General features: G+C 34.2%; 1 protein-coding gene across 1 annotated transcript; it reads left to right on the forward strand.

Annotated features, from left to right (window-relative positions):
• The first annotated feature begins 1,397 nt into the window (after window positions 1–1,397).
• On the forward strand, window positions 1,398–15,964 carry LOC11435528 (protein EXPORTIN 1A). Its single transcript, XM_003610810.4, has 32 exons — window positions 1,398–1,656; window positions 2,417–2,533; window positions 3,999–4,091; window positions 4,203–4,274; window positions 4,549–4,656; window positions 4,728–4,810; window positions 5,296–5,434; window positions 5,516–5,584; window positions 5,660–5,737; window positions 5,910–5,972; window positions 6,067–6,111; window positions 6,670–6,777; window positions 6,974–7,075; window positions 7,706–7,912; window positions 8,112–8,171; window positions 8,535–8,645; window positions 10,012–10,109; window positions 10,198–10,306; window positions 11,314–11,379; window positions 11,520–11,618; window positions 11,715–11,795; window positions 11,931–12,020; window positions 13,037–13,122; window positions 13,253–13,333; window positions 13,417–13,599; window positions 13,795–13,861; window positions 14,033–14,143; window positions 14,272–14,379; window positions 14,611–14,748; window positions 14,826–14,963; window positions 15,048–15,152; window positions 15,373–15,964. Exons 1-32 carry the CDS (start codon window positions 1,558–1,560, stop codon window positions 15,493–15,495), a joined length of 3,237 nt encoding a protein of 1,078 aa, XP_003610858.2. The 5' UTR covers window positions 1,398–1,557; the 3' UTR covers window positions 15,496–15,964.
• The last annotated feature ends 1,935 nt before the right edge of the window (window positions 15,965–17,899 follow it).

The raw sequence follows: 17,899 nt of genomic DNA on the forward strand, positions 1-17,899 counted from the left end.
TTCAAGTCTTCCCATGAAAAATTTCAAATCTTGAACCTGTCATAACTGCACCTCCCCATCCATTCTTAATAACTCTTTTGCAGAAGCAATGACAAAAACATAATAGTGGCACTTGTTAACAGGCTTAGTAGCAATATCAATAGTAGTTTTCGAGTTCGAATAGGAACAAATATGATTGCAACCAATATTCTTGGCAATCTTCTGATAAAGAAACAAAGCCGTAAGTTCTGCATAAGTATTAGTGGCAACAACTAGAAAGCTGCAATCAAATTACACAACTTCATCACCTCTTCTAATTAAACCACCAACTCCAGCTCCAACTTTACCGACGTCAATATAACTTTCATCCACATTAAGAACAAAACAATACTTGGATGCCAAGACACCTATCTAATGTCAATTGGCGAGATATTATTGTTTGAAAAACAAATTAAACTTCCATAATTGAGGCAAGTGTTATTGTCTCTTCTAAGACTTGAAACAAAAAGATTTTTTTTCCTTTCCCATGTAAACAATATTACAATCTCTCCAATTCCACCAAAGCCCAACTAAGAACAAACATGTTGAAGGGCCAATGGAGGTAGTTCGAATCCAATCCTAAAGATTCAATTTTGATAAGAAGCCGTTGTCCGTGAATCCAAGACCATGCCACACTTTCTTTGCAGCTTGGTAGTCTCACAGGCAATGAAAAATAGTTTTCTCATACGACAAACACCTGAAACAACAAACATAGTAGAACATGTTTCTCTTCTTAAGCTTGCACAAGGTAGGAATAGATCGATGTCAGACACACCAAATTAAGAATTTGATTTTTTTTTCAGGAGCCTTTAAGTTCCCAAATCCACATCCAAGAACTTTTGCGATAGCCATTTATAACCATCTACTGTGTGATAGTTACCACCAATGTTTGCTTTCCAAGTAAAACAATCGAAACAAAATCATTTAAAACCAGATCAAAACTTTTAATAGTACAATAACTAATATACAGAACAATAGCTAGATCAAAACTATTAAAACTTTGATCAAAGCTTCCAAATATGAGGCATAAATAAGTGTATAATTTATCTAGGTGCCAACCACCAATAGAATAAATATCTTTGACTCTATGACGTATCCCAAACAGCTACATAATCAATATGACGATAAAAGAGATAATTAACTGGCCAAAATGCAACTCATAACATATTTATAAGCCTATTTCAACTTCTAGTATCCATCCAAAATCACATGTAAAAAAAACTTGGAAATCATAAAAAAAAAAAAATAATTCTATTTTATCTAGAACCAACTTATTCATAAACATTTATCATAAGATAAACACTTATTTTTCACAAAAGATTAATGAATTAATTAAATAATAAAAATAGCTAAAAATTCAAACTCTGCTTCAAATTGAAGCTATTCTTCCTTGGACTATAAAACTCCAAAAACCTCCCTCCTTCGCCTCTCTTCGTTTTTTCTTCCCTCCCATCCCTTTTTCCCTTCTTTCACATCTTCCAATAATCGCTTATTTCAACGGCGCTTATTTTCTAGGGTTTATCACTTTCTCTCTTCGCCATGGCCGCGGAGAAACTCCGTGATTTATCTCAACCCATTGACGTCCCTTTGCTCGATGCTACTGTTGCTGCCTTCTATGGCACCGGATCTAAAGAACAGGTTTATCTCCATTGCTTGTTCTTCTATTTCACTGTTCAACTTCATTCTTCATTGATTTGGTTTGGTTTAGTTTGAGTTGTGTTTTCGATTTCATCACTTTTTAGTGCTGTTCAGTGTTTGAAAGTGATGAAACGTTAATGAAATTTTATGTGTTAGGGTTTAGGGTTTAGTACTGTTAAATTCTGTGTTAATTAACGACTATGAGGATTAAGCTCCAAGGAGATTATTTTGATTTGTTATTTTAACTGTGAATTTGTTTTGATGTATTTAATTATAATCTTTTTTGGGTTGTATTGTTTCGAATTCGAAGAAATTAGTGGTTTTTACTGAGAAAGAGTTGCGAAATTAAGTTAGGGAAGTATGAATTATGTATAAAATTTGATATTTTTATTTAATTTTCTGCTTATATGGTCTTGTTTGTGTTTTTAATTTAATTTATAGTTTAATTATGATTTTAGTCCCGTCAATTATAGTGCGCTTTTTTTATTTTATTTGCCGGTAAGTTTTTTTATTTGGTTTCGGTCCATGCAAATTAAAAAAATGTTGTTTTTAATCCCCAATGTCAGCTTATTCGGCCATGCGACATGATTTTATTGTGCCACGAATGATGTCAGGATCAAAAACAACATTTTTTTAATTTGATGTACTGAATCTAATAAAAAAACCTATTAATTGCAGAGACTAAAATCATGTTTAAACCTTAAATTTAATTACTTGAATCTTATTGGTGACGGTTTTTTATGTTCTAAACGTAATGCAGAGAACTGCTGCTGACCAGATTTTGCGGGAATTGCAAAATAATCCAGACATGTGGCTACAAGTCATGCATATTTTACAGAACACTCAAAATCTAAATACCAAGTTCTTTGCTTTGCAGGTTAGTTTTTTAGCTATGTTTATGCTCGAGAACCCTACTCCACCCTGAAAGCAAATGTACCTTATTTTGCTCAAGTAATACATGAGTTGAGATTGTAATCATATTGTTAGATAATGATTACCAATGTTTTAAATCATGGTTGCAACATGGTACTTGATATTGCATAGAATTACAATCGTCGTCCAACTGCTCAGGTCTTCGAACCTCGACAGTTTGACATTGTGGATTTGCGGTCACAATTGTTGTTGCAATCTTTATTTTTAATAAACCTTGCAAATGTATATAGAGTAATGAATGAAATGGTTTATGTTTGAAAACGGCGATACAGAGAGAGGACAGAAAGGAGAAGAGAGAAAAGGGTTAGGGTTGTGCAAAAAACCCAAATCGCCCTTCAAATGGTTCAAATTTTAAGGTCTGAATCGTGACACTGGAGCGGGAACGTGGGAACCGAACAACGCGAACCGTGACCCCGCTCTCCCACCTGGAGTGGCTGCAAACCAGAAGTGGGCTGGGATTCACATTCCCGTTGCAGTTTTTCCCTTAGATGCTCTGCTCCTCCAGGATCCCGCCGGGATTGACTACCTAGAATGAAAAAAACTCAAAAAAAAGAAGAATACCACAACCAGTGTGGGACTCGTGCGTTTATGAGGGTGTACTGTGTGCAGATGTGCCACAACCAGGATCCCGCCGGGATTGACTATCTAAAGTTTTTATTTTATCCCGCCCCCCTATTTTTATAATATTTGACCCCGCTGCTCTAATTTTTATTCATTGCAAATTCTACCCCGCCCTTTCCCTTTATGTGACCGCATTTCATAAAATCAAACAACCCTGTTCCATCAAACAACCTTTCTCGACGGACCAGTCTCTGTTTATTTGATCTGGCCCACAGTTGGATGCATCATGGGCCTGCCTTTAAGAACTTTGTTTTCTTTTTCTGCTTTGTTGTCTGAATTAGTTCAGTTTGGTTTATTCTTCATCTTGCAGTAAACATGGATATTTGGTAAATAATTGCTTTGTTAGATAAAGAAAAAGATTTTCCACAATAAATATCCCAGTTAATACTTTATACATTGAGTAATCATCTGAGTGTGTCGGCTCCTCCACATGCTCCAACACAACTGACGTGTGATGCCCGGTAACTTCCCTGTGATCTCATGGTGAACATGGAGGGGGAGATTTCAGAGTCCTATATATGGGATCAGAAGCAATCTTTAATACTAATTTGTGTATTGCTTTGTTGGATAAAACTATAGATTTCTGTACTTCTGTATCATATTTTCATTTGCTTGTTTGCACTTTACTTGGTTTGTTTTTCATCTTTACCTTTGCATCCAACATGGTTGTCAGTGCTTCCGTAGTAATAATGATTATTAAATGTCCTACAAGTTCTTCACTTTGTTACCATAATTCTATTCTTAACTGCATTTCTCAGTATATATTCTTTCTATGTTTGTTAACACAGGTGCTAGAGGGTGTGATTAAATATAGATGGAACGCACTACCGGTTGAGCAGCGAGATGGAATGAAAAATTTCATCTCCGATGTTATTGTACAGGTATCACTCACATGGAGGAAGCTGATACATGAGCTAGCCCAACTTACTTTGTTGTTGTATCAATGCTTGTATTACGTGTCCTTTATTCCATTATTCACCTATTTTGCACAGCTATCTCGCAACGAGGCCTCATTTCGAACGGAGCGATTGTATGTCAACAAACTCAATATTATATTAGTTCAGGTAATATTGACCTTGCATTTTCCTTCTATCATTTAGAGTGATATTTTCCTGTTATTTCAACCTGTTATTCAGTTCATTTGCTTTCTTTATCTTGTTGAAAGTTATAATTTCTTCAGTTTATTTATGTTTTTACACGGGGACTTGGATTTCCTTTTCTTTGCTCTTTAAAAATCAAGATTTGCAAGATTTCTTTGTAATCTTTTCATGTATTGGTAACTACCTAAAAATTTGTAACATTTATATAATGATCTGTATATATCGTTCATATATGCAGATTCTGAAGCATGAGTGGCCTGCGAGATGGCGAAACTTTATTCCTGACCTTGTTTCAGCAGCTAAGACCAGTGAAACTATTTGTGAGAATTGTATGGCTATATTGAAGGTAAGTTTATCTTCATTTATGTTAAATATATTCCTTTAATCAATGAGTAACATTGTGAAATGTTCTTTCAGCTTTTGAGTGAAGAGGTTTTTGATTTTTCAAGAGGCGAGATGACTCAGCTGAAGATTAAAGAGCTTAAACAATCATTGAATAGGTAACAGTTAATAGCGTTTGTCTATTTTAAAAGAAATCTAACCTAATACTTTTTGGGTGCTATTTCATTTCCCCATACTTTAACCGGGAGATCTGGCAAACTTTTTTGTTCTAAAGAGGACCCACCATTGAGGTGGTCAACAATGGGCCCTAGGGAAGCCCACATGGGTAGGGGGATGGGGAAAGGGATGGAGTGCATTTCAGGGATGATGATTTATTTAATGGAAAATGCTTAACAAGTGTTAAGGAACCAAATATAGTAAAACTATCTTGGAATTTACTTTTTTTGTGTCCTAAACAACCGGTTAGCATGACACATAGCTAAAAACAATCTTCAAGTGTTGGGTTCAATTATTGATATTCTAACTGGTTCTGGCTTTAGATGCTCTAGCTTGTCAGCAGTTCAATTATTTAATTTAAATTGTCTACGCTTACTCTTTATGGACTACCTATACATTGCTAAGGATTACACATGGTTGTTTGCAGTGAATTTCAGCTCATACATGAGTTATGCTTATTCGTGTTATCAGTTTCCCAACGAACTGAGCTGATACGTGCAACACTCTCTACATTGCATGCCTTCTTATCTTGGATTCCCTTGGGCTATATATTTGAATCACCATTGGTAGGTATACACGTTTGTGTAATTCATATTACACTGCCATGGAGGAAATCTGAGATCTTTTGGTATTTGTGTTAATCACAGCTCGAGACATTACTGAAGTTTTTCACAATGCAAGCATATCGGAACCTGACATTGCAATGTTTAACTGAGGTATGGTCCCTCTTCCTAGTGCTTGTGCATTTACTTTAAAATTTTAAGACTATCATTCATTTTTTATATTCACAGGTGGCATCGCTTCAATTTGGGAATTTCTATGATGCACAATATGTTAAGATGTATAACATATTCATGGTTCAGTTGCAGGTATGGTTAATTTAAATAGCTTTTCATTTTGTTCCACATGCAGATGCTGCACTTTTCTTTTTGTTTATTTGCTTCATTGTAGTCATGTATCCGTTTTGTTCTATTCTGATTGTGTAAAACAATTATAATTTTTGTGGCTGATTTTGGGATGATACTATGTTTAATGCATCAGAGCATACTCCCACCTACTACAAATATACCTGAGGCATATGCACATGGTTCAAGTGATGAACAGGTGAGTCTTTGCAATTTGCTGAATATAAGAAGCCTGATTTACTGAATTGTTTGTGATGTCTAACATTGACTTTTTATTCACATTGTCTGTCCAGGCATTTATACAAAATTTGGCACTGTTCTTCACCTTATTTTTCAAGGTAGGGTCGCTCTCTCTCCTTTTTTTTTTTTTTTTTTTTCTTTTCCCTTCCTATATGGGATTTTTTCATATGTGTGAGCATACTAGCTTTATTACCGTTTCACTATCCATTGCCATGCATATGAGTTAGTTAAAGTAGCTGGCACTTAAGCTTTAACTGATCTGTAACTATTTCAAGTTAGTTATCAGCGTGTGTAGGACAAGCACCACTGTTAATGCAGGATTAACATGTATATAAACAATTGTTCCTTGATCTCTTTGATCAAGAATTTACACTCAAATACATAAATTTTTGTATTGTTTTCTATCTGAATTTTCCACTCTAATATCTTACTGTAGTTTTTATGCATTGTCAACGATATCATGCTTGTGGTGGGATATTTTAAAATGGACCCTTATTTTTATATCTTATATTGTGGTGCCGAAATTTCCTTTTCCATATGTGTGTAGCACCTCCTCCTCCTCATCTCTTTTGCTTCCATTTATGTTCCCCTTTTTATGTTCCCCTTTTTTGCTTGATGGCTATTACACTCTATAAACATTTTTACTGTTTATGCAGGTTCACATACGAATTCTAGAATCCACACAAGAGAATATCTCTGCTTTACTATTGGGTCTTGAATATCTCATCAACATCTCATATGTGGACGATACTGAGGTTTTTAAGGTATGATGTTGTAATAATATGTTTCATTGCTTTGTATAGTTAATGATATGAGTACTCGAGCTTAAGTGCTCATTCCTCATGCTTATGTTGATAAAGCTTTCTTCTCTCTTGCCCTCAAAAGCATCCCAACTTTTTATCTTGCATGAGTTCTGTATATGCAATATTCATGTATTACTTTAATTTGTAAAAATACCAGGTCTGTCTGGACTACTGGAATACTTTGGTTTCAGAACTTTTTCAGCCACACCGCAGCTTGGAGAATTCTGCTGCAGCAGCCACAAACATGATGGGATCACAGGTACTCTCTCTAATGATGTGTCAAATCCTTGTTCCTTGATGGCTAAAATCCACAATTTCTTTTCTCCCACCAAACACTTTTGTGTAGCACAAAAGGATTCTTTCCATTTGACCTAAAAAAAAAAAAGGATTCTTCCCATTTAGCGTACTTGGTATTGTTTTAATATTCACATGGAACATTGAGAGTCAATGCTTATGTAGTGTTGCTGTTCAGCATTATTTGCTTGTAACTTGGCAGGTAGTTCTGTCATCATCCACCCCCCAATGATGTTTTCTTATCCTTGTTTTCCTATGTAACTCTATTTTCCATCTCTTAATAAATTTCTTCTGTAAAAAATTAAGTGAACCGTTGCACACAATCTGCCCAGACTGGTTTTTTATTTATTTCCACACTGTTGTAAGGTGAATTTTCAAGATAATTTGGATCAGTAGGTCTTAAACCAAAAACCATGATTTTGGGATACCCATTATGTAAAAATGGTATTCAACTATGTTATTAGGAACTATATCTTGCAGATTATTTTTTGCTGGAAATGTTGATATTTTAGGCTGACTGTCTCTTGTGAACCTGATGTACTATTTTCAGCTTTCATAGAATGACATTGGTCTGTATTTGCAATCGAATAAACAGGTGTCATTAATGCCTCCTGGTATGGTTGATGGCCTTGGTCCACAGCTTCTTCAGCGCCGACAGCTTTATGCTGGTCCCGTGTCTAAGTTGAGAATGCTTATGATCTGTCGTATGGCTAAACCAGAAGAAGTTCTCATAGTTGAAGATGAAAATGGGAATATAGTCCGTGAAACCATGAAAGACAGCGATGTTCTCGTTCAATATAAGGTTAACATATAGATGTGAACACAATACATTTAGTAGTATTAACTATTTAGTCGTTTTATGCAAATTAAATTTGAGATATTTCTGGGCTAAATACTGTCAATATATGTATTTGATTTGAATTAGTTTCTTTTATGTAAATATCTCAATAGTAGGTTTGTTTCAAGCAATCCATACTAATCCAAGTTCAATCATTGTATAGATTATGAGGGAAACTCTTATTTACTTGTCACATCTGGATCACGATGATACTGAAAAGCAGGTATGTGAATCAGAAAGAACTGGTCTTATCTTGTTCTGTCAGGAAATGAAAAGCCATTGTAATTCTTTTTTGTATGCATTTTAAATTGTTATATGGAGATTTATACTGTTTCATTTACCTCTGTCATAAAATATATCATTTTACAAGCTTGTTTTTTAATTTTCATATAATGGCCAAATTAGGATAGATATTTGTGTTTCACAGTTCTTTTAACAATAAAATTAATGAGCTGACTGAGATTTAGTTATATCAATGTTATGCAGATATATTGATATACTGATTAACTGTTTTGAAATCGTTATTATTTGTGCCTATATAAAAAGCACTCCTTAATGTAATGGACTAACGTGTTGTAATGTACAGATGCTTGGAAAATTAAGCAAGCAACTAAGTGGTAAGGATTGGACATGGAACAATCTGAACACATTGTGCTGGGCAATAGGATCTATTTCAGGTTCCATGGGCGAAGAACAGGTATTGCAAACAAACAAATATGCATTGTCCAGCAAATGCTTATTTTCCATTGCTTCTATTAAACTATTTGTTTGATCTACATTCTATATGAAGAATTATCATATATTCCTTGTCCATTTTTCTTTTATTGCTTCGTTTATTTTGTTACTGATAATAACCCGAAGAGTGTTCCATATAAATTTTTGTCCAGGGCAGGTATTGCATACCTTGTCTGAATTCTTGTTCTAAATCCCTTGTCATTGTGTGGGTGAATAGTGGGACTGGGATGACGGGACTCTGCACATAAACATTCAACAATAGATTTATTTATTTATTTTCAAAATTAAGACATTCATAATTAATTATCTGAAGTCTTGGTTTAAATTTAAATCTACAATCATCATCAATCAAAGACATAATCACCGGGATTGTGAAGTGCAATGATAAACACAATAGAGTAGAGTGAAAAAGGCAAGATGATAATTTAACAGGAAAAATCCAAACACATTGTTTAATAACTAAAAATGTGAACGAAAGAGGAAGAAGGAAGATGATGGGACAAAAACACAGAAAACTGTGGAGGAAGAACATAATGCAGAGAGAGTAAGATGGAGGGAGTGAGAGAGAGAGAGAGAGAGAGAGAGAGAGAGAGAGAGAGAGAGAGAGAAGAGTGTTTCACTGGGTCTAACCATCAGACAATAGATTTCAATAGAAACGGGCCATATTGTTTTTTTTTTTTTTTTTTTTTTTGTGTGTGAATGATTGAGAAATCAGGGGACAAATTTAGTGTCAACCCCAGTTTAGTTAGGGAATGTGACATTATCCAGGTACGTTGGCTGCAATTTTAGTTTCGACGGTTGCAAATATGTAAGAGCCTCCATAGCCACAGTGCTGCTATTTTGAACTGATGACTTTGGTGGGAGTATGATGACACATGGTTTTCTCAATTCTACCATTGGCCCAAAATTATATTAGCTGGTGATATAGGAACAGTCTGGCACAATTTTGTTTCCGCTACTTTGCAAGTTAGCAGATTTCCAGGTTTTTTTGTTAGGGAACATGACACAATTATTTAATTGGTGAATTCACATAAGGGACTTAATTTTGTTTTTGGCTGTCGAGGTATTTCTGTTACTGTGGTCTCCTGGTGTCTTTAGTATTTCTTTAACTGACTTTTAACATGTATTTCAAATGGCTCTTTCCTAAACTTAAACCTGTGTGCTCCTGACTCAATTTTTATCCAATATATTTTTTTATTTTTACTTGTATAACATCCATTTCTCAACCGTTTCAATTTGATTTTTCTCTTGTTGATTCTTTTATTGGATCTAATATTTTTAGTTTTTAACATCTATAGCTCAGTTGATCAATTCTTGCTTCTGTACAGGAAAACAGATTTTTGGTTATGGTCATCCGTGATTTATTAAATCTATGTGAAATAACAAAGGGCAAAGATAACAAAGCTGTTATTGCAAGTAATATCATGTAAGATTTGTTTGTGTTCATCTGCTGTTTGTTGAGGTTCCTGTTTCTTTGTTGAATAATATATAGTCTTGTTCTTGTCTGTTGGCAGGTATGTCGTAGGACAGTACCCACGGTTTTTAAGAGCTCATTGGAAGTTTCTAAAAACTGTTGTGAATAAGTTGTTTGAGTTTATGCATGAAACACATCCTGGAGTTCAGGTTAATATTTTCTTCCTTTGAGGTTTTCTGCCAGTCTCTACATGTTTGTCATCTCAAGTGATACTTGTGTAATTTTTTATAAAACAAACCTAGTCTGTGGTAGTTTTTCATGTATGATATGTTTTTGTGTAATGTCAAATGACTCAAGGTGTTTTATGTGATGCAAAAGTACCGCTTAAGTTGAAGGGAAATTTTTATCGAACAACGGTAAGACCGGCGATGTTGTATGGGACAGTGTTGGGCGGTGAAGAACCAACATGAACATAAAATAAGCTTTGCTGAAATGAGGATGTTACGTCGGATGTGTGGTAAGACTCGAGATAAAATTAGAAATGACGACATTAGAGAGAGAGTTGGGAATTGGGATACCACCTATTGTAGAAAAGATGGTAGAAACTAGACTTAGGTGGCTTGGACATGTAGAGAGAAGACCCGTGAATTCTGCAGTTAGGAGAGTAGATCAGATGGAGGAGAGTCAGATCACTAGAGGTAGGGGTAGACCTAGAAAAACTACAAGAGAAACTATTAGGAAGGATCCAGAGATAAATGAGTTGGAGAAAGACATGGTTTTTGATAGAACGCTATGGCGTTGTTTGATTCATGTAGCCGACCATTAGTGAGATAAGGCTTGGTTGTTGTTGTCAAATGACACAATTTGAGTTGCTGTTTTTTCAAATGTTTTATTTTTTAGTATTAGTTTGACATCTTACATTTCTTGTGTGTATTATGAATATGAAATACTTCATGTTTGCTTCTGAGTTGTTACTGCTCATGCCTTATAATTTCTATAAATCATCTCGAAGAAACAACTCAGAAATCTGCCAAAAATTCGTATTAGTTTTTTAAGAATCCTTGTCTTTAGTTTTCTTTTTTAAGTTTACAATTTGATTGTATTTGTGCTATAAGTGTATACTGTATGCGGTCTTACTTATTGCGTGGTACTGTATTTAATTACTGCTTAGTAGAATTATTGAAGCTTAACTTTGTTCTCATTTCACGTATATCAGGATATGGCCTGTGATACATTCTTGAAAATAGTCCAAAAGTGTAGGCGAAAATTTGTTATCACCCAGGTAAAATGGGTTACTTTTCCTTTTTTTTATTTTTTTATTTTTTATCCTCCCAAAGGAGACTCTTACAGGTCTCTTCGGCACATATCCAGCTCTCAGTGTTTGCTAATCTTTCATGTTCATAACTGCGGTCATTATTTCAGGTTGGGGAAAATGAGCCATTCGTGTCTGAACTTTTATCTGGCCTTTCAACTACAATTGCAGATCTTGAACCCCATCAAATACACACCTTCTATGAATCTGTATCTATCTTTCTCTCTTTTATCTTAACTTCATTGATTGTAAATTTTTGTACTATACTTTATCTTAGTACTTACGTTGCACGTATCCTGTTGTAGGTTGGCAGCATGATTCAAGCAGAATCTGATTCACAAAAGAGAGATGAATATCTTCAACGGTTGATGGTGCTTCCAAATCAGGTTCTGTTCTTTCTTGAGTAGCCATATAATTAATATTTACCAAAATCTTTTGATTTTATGTTAATGAACACTGCATTATTTGCAGTCATCCATGTGTTATATAATATTAGATATCTCAACCATTTTCTTCTGCAGAAATGGATGGAAATTATTGGGCAGGCACGTCAAAATGCTGATTTCCTTAAGGATCAAGATGTTATTCGAACTGTGCTTAATGTGTTGCAGGTATAACTTTGCAGTTGTTTTTAGCATGATTCTGCTATATGTTCTTTGATTTATTTCATTCTTCATTGTTGAAGAACATTTGAAGTAAAAGTTACACGTTTTTGTCATCTGTGAAATATTATTTTCTTGACTTGTTTGATCTTTACTCTGTAAATTCAACATTTATGTCTACACATTAGCTTTCATTTGGGGATAAAATATGTCTACACATTAGCTTTCATTTTGGGATAAAATGTTTCTATGTTTTTCCTCAAGTATTAGTAAATGAAAAAAAAAAAAAACAGAAATAGGTTTCCACTAAGCTTTGATGTCCAATGGTTATTGTCATGAACCATTTATTCTGATAGCTTATTCTATTCGGTGAACATTTCTGAATAGTTTTATATTACATGCCGCACGTCCCTGCTTGCAAGAGTTCTTTTGACGTGAAGTGCAGAGAATACGTAGGACTTGTTTTGAAATTTCAGTTTTTATTAAAAGAATGTGGGATACGATGAATAAACTCCAGACTATCTGGTCATGGTGGTAAGTATTCAAGCGTTTATAGAACCCTTAAAAGTTGGCTATCAAGGGGGAGGAATCAAACCACTCAAATGCTTCATTGAGCATCTCATATTGCTTGTACTCGGTCTTCCCGGTCTACCCATTCGTAGGTAGCCCTTTCTGAGTCACCATCAATCAGACTCATACCAATTGACAAGTATTCAAGCATTTGGGAATCCTCTCTTAATAGCTACATATCATGGGGGAAGAACCAAGCCACTCCACCGAACATCCCATACTACTCAATGTGGATTAGGGCACCCCATATTACCAAAGTCCCTATCACATAGATGCTCTAATACAATGTCATGAAGCAACTATTTCAAAAATTTAACATGTTTAGTAACACGATTAATTTTGTCTTTCTTTATTAATTATTAACCTTTGTCAATTCCAAGGTCTGTAGTTTTTCTTGGTTTTATCTCCTAATTTATGATCATACGTTTGTTATTGATGTCACTTCTGAATTGCAGACAAATACAAGTGTTGCATCTTCTTTAGGAACATATTTCCTGCCTCAAATCACATTGATCTTTTTGGACATGTTGAATGTTTACAGGTATATTCTGTTTACTTTTAAGTCTTTACATTGTTTTGGTGTGGGACTTGGTCTTGGCAGTAAATAATTTGGCTACGTTATTTTTTGTTTCAGTAAATATTAAATAACATGTACGTTTTGCCTGCAACAGGATGTACAGTGAGCTTATATCAAAGAGTATTGCAGAAGGGACACCTTTTACATCTAGAACCTCATATGTTAAACTTCTGCGGTAAGGTTAATTGTGATTATGTTGGTGTTGTTCTACTGGATTACAAATTAGAACCGTATCTGTAAGTGATCTTCTTGATGCAGTTCGGTTAAGAGGGAGACACTTAAGCTGATTGAGACATTTTTGGACAAGGCTGAAGATCAACCACAAATTGGAAAACAATTTGTGCCACCAATGATGGATCCTGTTCTGGGAGATTATGCCAGGAATGTGCCTGATGCAAGGGAATCAGAGGTTTTGTCACTTTTTGCCACAATTATAAATAAGTATGTAATTTTTCTTTCCCATTTTTTTGTTGTTTTCTTTTATAATTGATGTAGGCACCCAACTTCTGTGTTCTATCTACATTTAATTTTGTCTTACTTCCTGATGGTTACCCCTGTCCGCAAACAAGAGTATTCTTATACTGGCTGTTTTAATTACCATCAATATGTTCACTCATTTCTATCTCATACTTGTAGATATAAAGCTTCAATGATTGAAGACATCCCGCACATATTTGAAGCTGTTTTCCAGTGTACACTAGAAGTAAGTACTTGTGTTTGTCATTTGGCTAGGTTTGAGTGATCTACTCGACCACCATTCTGATAGTGGCCTTGTGTTGAGCTTCAGTTTTGAAAAATGTGATGGTGTAAAATTATTGGATTCTGCAATGGAATATCAATTGAACTATATTTCCCCTTTTATTCTGTTTTACAGATGATTACGAAAAACTTTGAAGATTACCCAGAGCATAGGCTAAAATTTTTCTCTTTACTGCGCGCCATAGCTACTCATTGTTTTCCTGCATTGATATGCTTGTCAAGTCAGGTTTTATTTCTTGCTCCTCTCTGTCCATGCTAAACCAATACCACGTCAATTTATTTGATCTCATTTAGTGTTGACCGTGACTATTTTTAAATTTTGTATCTCTACCTGATGTTTGCAATATATGCCAGCAACTGAAGTTTGTTATGGATTCAATCATATGGGCATTTCGGCATACAGAAAGAAATATTGCTGAAACTGGTCTGAACCTTTTGTTGGAGATGCTGAACAAGTTTCAGGTGTGATGTTTGTGTGTGTGTATATATATATATATATTTTTTTTCCCCAGAACTTTCACTCAATTTTCAAAAGTTCCTTTTAGATTCACAGTTTTCTTGTTATTGTGTGTAGTTTTTCCTGTTATGCATGATTTCTTGTCATCTCTGATTCTACTTTCCTCATTTATTCGGTAGTATACCCTTTTTCTTTTGAATATGCTGGCTGAATGTCTATTTATGTATGATAAACAGGCTTCGGAGTTCTGCAATCAGTTTTATCGGACTTATTTTTTGACAATAGAGCAAGAGATATTTGCTGTCTTGACAGACACTTTTCATAAGCCTGGGTTCAAATTGCATGTCTTGGTGCTTCAACATTTATTATGTCTGGTACGGTGCCTATATTGTGCTTTTAATTTCTTTTATGAAGTGAGAAAATGTTTAATAATGGATTTGGTGCATTTCAGGCTGAATCTGGTGCCCTGACTGAGCCTCTATGGGATGCTGCTACAAATTCATATCCATACCCAAGTAATGGTGCTTTTGTGCGCGAGTACACAATTAAACTTTTAAGCACGTCATTTCCCAACATGACTGCTGCAGAGGTAATCGTCGATAAACGTCGATAAACATTTAATATTTACCCCCTCCTTTGCCTGAATAGATGACCAATTTCAAGAATTTCGCAGGTTACCCAATTTGTTAATGGACTTTTTGAGTCCACAAATGACCTCTCCACATTCAAAACTCACATACGGGATTTTCTTATACAATCAAAAGAGTTTTCAGCTCAGGTAATGCTTTTTGTTGTTTTTTTTAACCATTAAAAGTAACATTGTTTTCAAAAAAAGGAAGTAACATTAACTAAAATTCTCGACAATAACTGCTGGTTACTTTGGTATGCTTGTTTAATTACCTCGTTGCTTATTTGACCATACAATGTAGCATGATATATTGGAACATACTGTATTTGAGCACGTTGAAGTTTGTTAACTTGTTCTCTCTACATTGCAGGATAACAAAGATCTTTATGCCGAAGAAGCCGCAGCTCAGAGAGAGAGAGAACGGCAAAGAATGCTTTCTATTCCAGGGCTTATTGCCCCAGTTGAGTTGCAAGATGAAATGGTGGACTCATAGCTATAGGCTAATCAACATGAGAGTAAATAGGAGCGCATGTTTACTTGTGTCGCATGCACATTCATTCAAACAAACACCAGATGCTGTGAGAACAGATGCATCATTGTCCTATTTATTATATAGTTTTGTTTTTGCGCTCTTCCCAATATTTCATGTTGGGACTTGTTTGCAATAGATTCCTGATTTCAGAGGTTAGGCTGGCAATACCGCCTTGTCTATTGGTTGAGTGTAGATCACAATAGATACTGACATTAGTAAGTGTTTAGTTGGGGCAGCATTCCATAGAATTATGACAGGATGAGTGACCCAATTTCTAGTATTGGTGACTTCCTAAACTCTGGTGGATTGTGCAGAAAACCCCTGTGGTTTGATATTTTGTTGTTTTTTCACCGATTAATTTTAGAAAAACTAATGTACCATAATTTGCAGTTTCTATATGAGTTTTATGGTATTGGTTTGTTGCGGATCATACACCAACTAATGTTTCGATTCAGGTTTTTTTTCCCCAGGTAATCTAGTGGTTAAGATTCACACGTGTAAGTGTGGAGAATATGAGGTTTGAACCCTAGTCTCTCTAGTAGCTACCAACTGAGCTACATTTATGGAACAACAATAATTTCAACAACATAATATTACAATGTAAAACAACAACAATAATAATTGCAACAACACAAACACGATTATGATTCAAATAATGTTTCAGCCTTTTTATTGTTTTCGGGATTAAGTATTCTAGTGGCTAGATTCACACATTTAAGTGTGAAAAAGTGGGAAATCAAGGCTTCAAATCCCGGCCCCTGCAAATAATGTCTCTGGTAGCGACCAATTCAACTACACTTATGCGGCACAATAATGGATTACAACATAATACAACATAATTTTAGGTTCTAAACCCAATTAAACTTTCCTGAATTTTATGAAAAAAAATATCACTAAGGAAGGGTCTATGACATGGTAACCCAAAAAAACTTGAAAATAAAAAAGACAGACATAAACTTCAAAATTGTTGTGCTAAATTTGAAAAGTAAAGAGACTAAATTAAGTGACATTCTTTAATTTAAGGGACAGAATTATCGTTGTGCAAATTCGAGTGGCTAAGTTGTTGGCTATTACAATTACAAGTGTCTATACAATATAGTAGTACTAGGTTAAATTTTGTCCAACTTCGAATTAATACGACATGTTAAGAAGAAAAATAACATACAATCTAGTCAAGATAATATATGCTAAAAAATCATAGCAAATAGAACAAAACAATGAAGATCATTTGCAACACATCCACCGATACTTTTTAGAGAAAAACACTGACACCTTTTAATTGTCTTTTTTTTTTTAGTAAGACTTTTTAATTGTTTAAATTAACCACTATTTTTTTTTTCTTTTTAAAAATATTAATAACTATTAAAATATTTTTTGGGTAGAATTCTTAAAATATATTAATCATTTATTATCTTATTCAATTTATTTCTCACTATAACATAAGAACCAAATATTTCTACAAAATGAAACATTATTAAAATACATTTAAGATCTCATTCAATTATTTCTCACTATAATAAATAAATAAAAATCATTCTACTAGTATGACACTTAAAATGGAAGGAATTGAGGGAGTAATTAAATCAATCGGTTTTTTAGGCATTCAATCACCAGTTTAGAAATTTACAAAAGAAAAAAACTTTACACATTTTTGTCTCCCCCTCATAAAGACAATTATATATGAGTTGTTGAAAGAACCTCCTTTTAAAATTAGAAAACCACAAGTTTCTTGTATGTGTGAAATCATTCTCCACTTCCTTGACATAGTGTTAACATTTTCAAATGATCGGATGATATTGTTGTTTCTCTAAGATACAAATTGTATGTTTGACTTTGCTGCAATATCTGTATTTACTAATATTGACAAAAAAAATAAAAATATCACGATATATATATATATAATAAGCAAAATGCATTCGTGTCCTCACCTGACCAATTCAGATTGTTCATGATTTTCTTGAGGACATGATCTTTACTCACATCAAGTGACATCACAATCATTCTAGTACATAATCAATTAGATTTGTCCATAAAAACATTTATATAACAAAATTTAGAATCTCTTCAGGAGTTCTAATATATATACGATTATAACAAATTCATTTCAAATCCTTAAAATGGACAAATGATGTCATATTTTCAATAGATTTGATAGTACGTTTCCCTCAAATGAAATCCTTCAAGTAGTTTCATATAATACAAATAAATTGTAGCACATTTTCATATAATTTGAGCCTTTCATATGCTACTGAACTTAATCAAGTATGAAAAAGTTCTTGGATTCACTTCTGGTGAATATGTCTTTTAAAATAAATGGTAGACATTTATCAATTCACTTCAGGTGAACATATGAAACTCTGTATAT

The sequence above is a fragment of the Medicago truncatula genome, chromosome 5, assembly GCF_003473485.1.
Source record: "Medicago truncatula cultivar Jemalong A17 chromosome 5, MtrunA17r5.0-ANR, whole genome shotgun sequence".
Classification (NCBI taxonomy): domain Eukaryota; kingdom Viridiplantae; phylum Streptophyta; class Magnoliopsida; order Fabales; family Fabaceae; genus Medicago; species Medicago truncatula.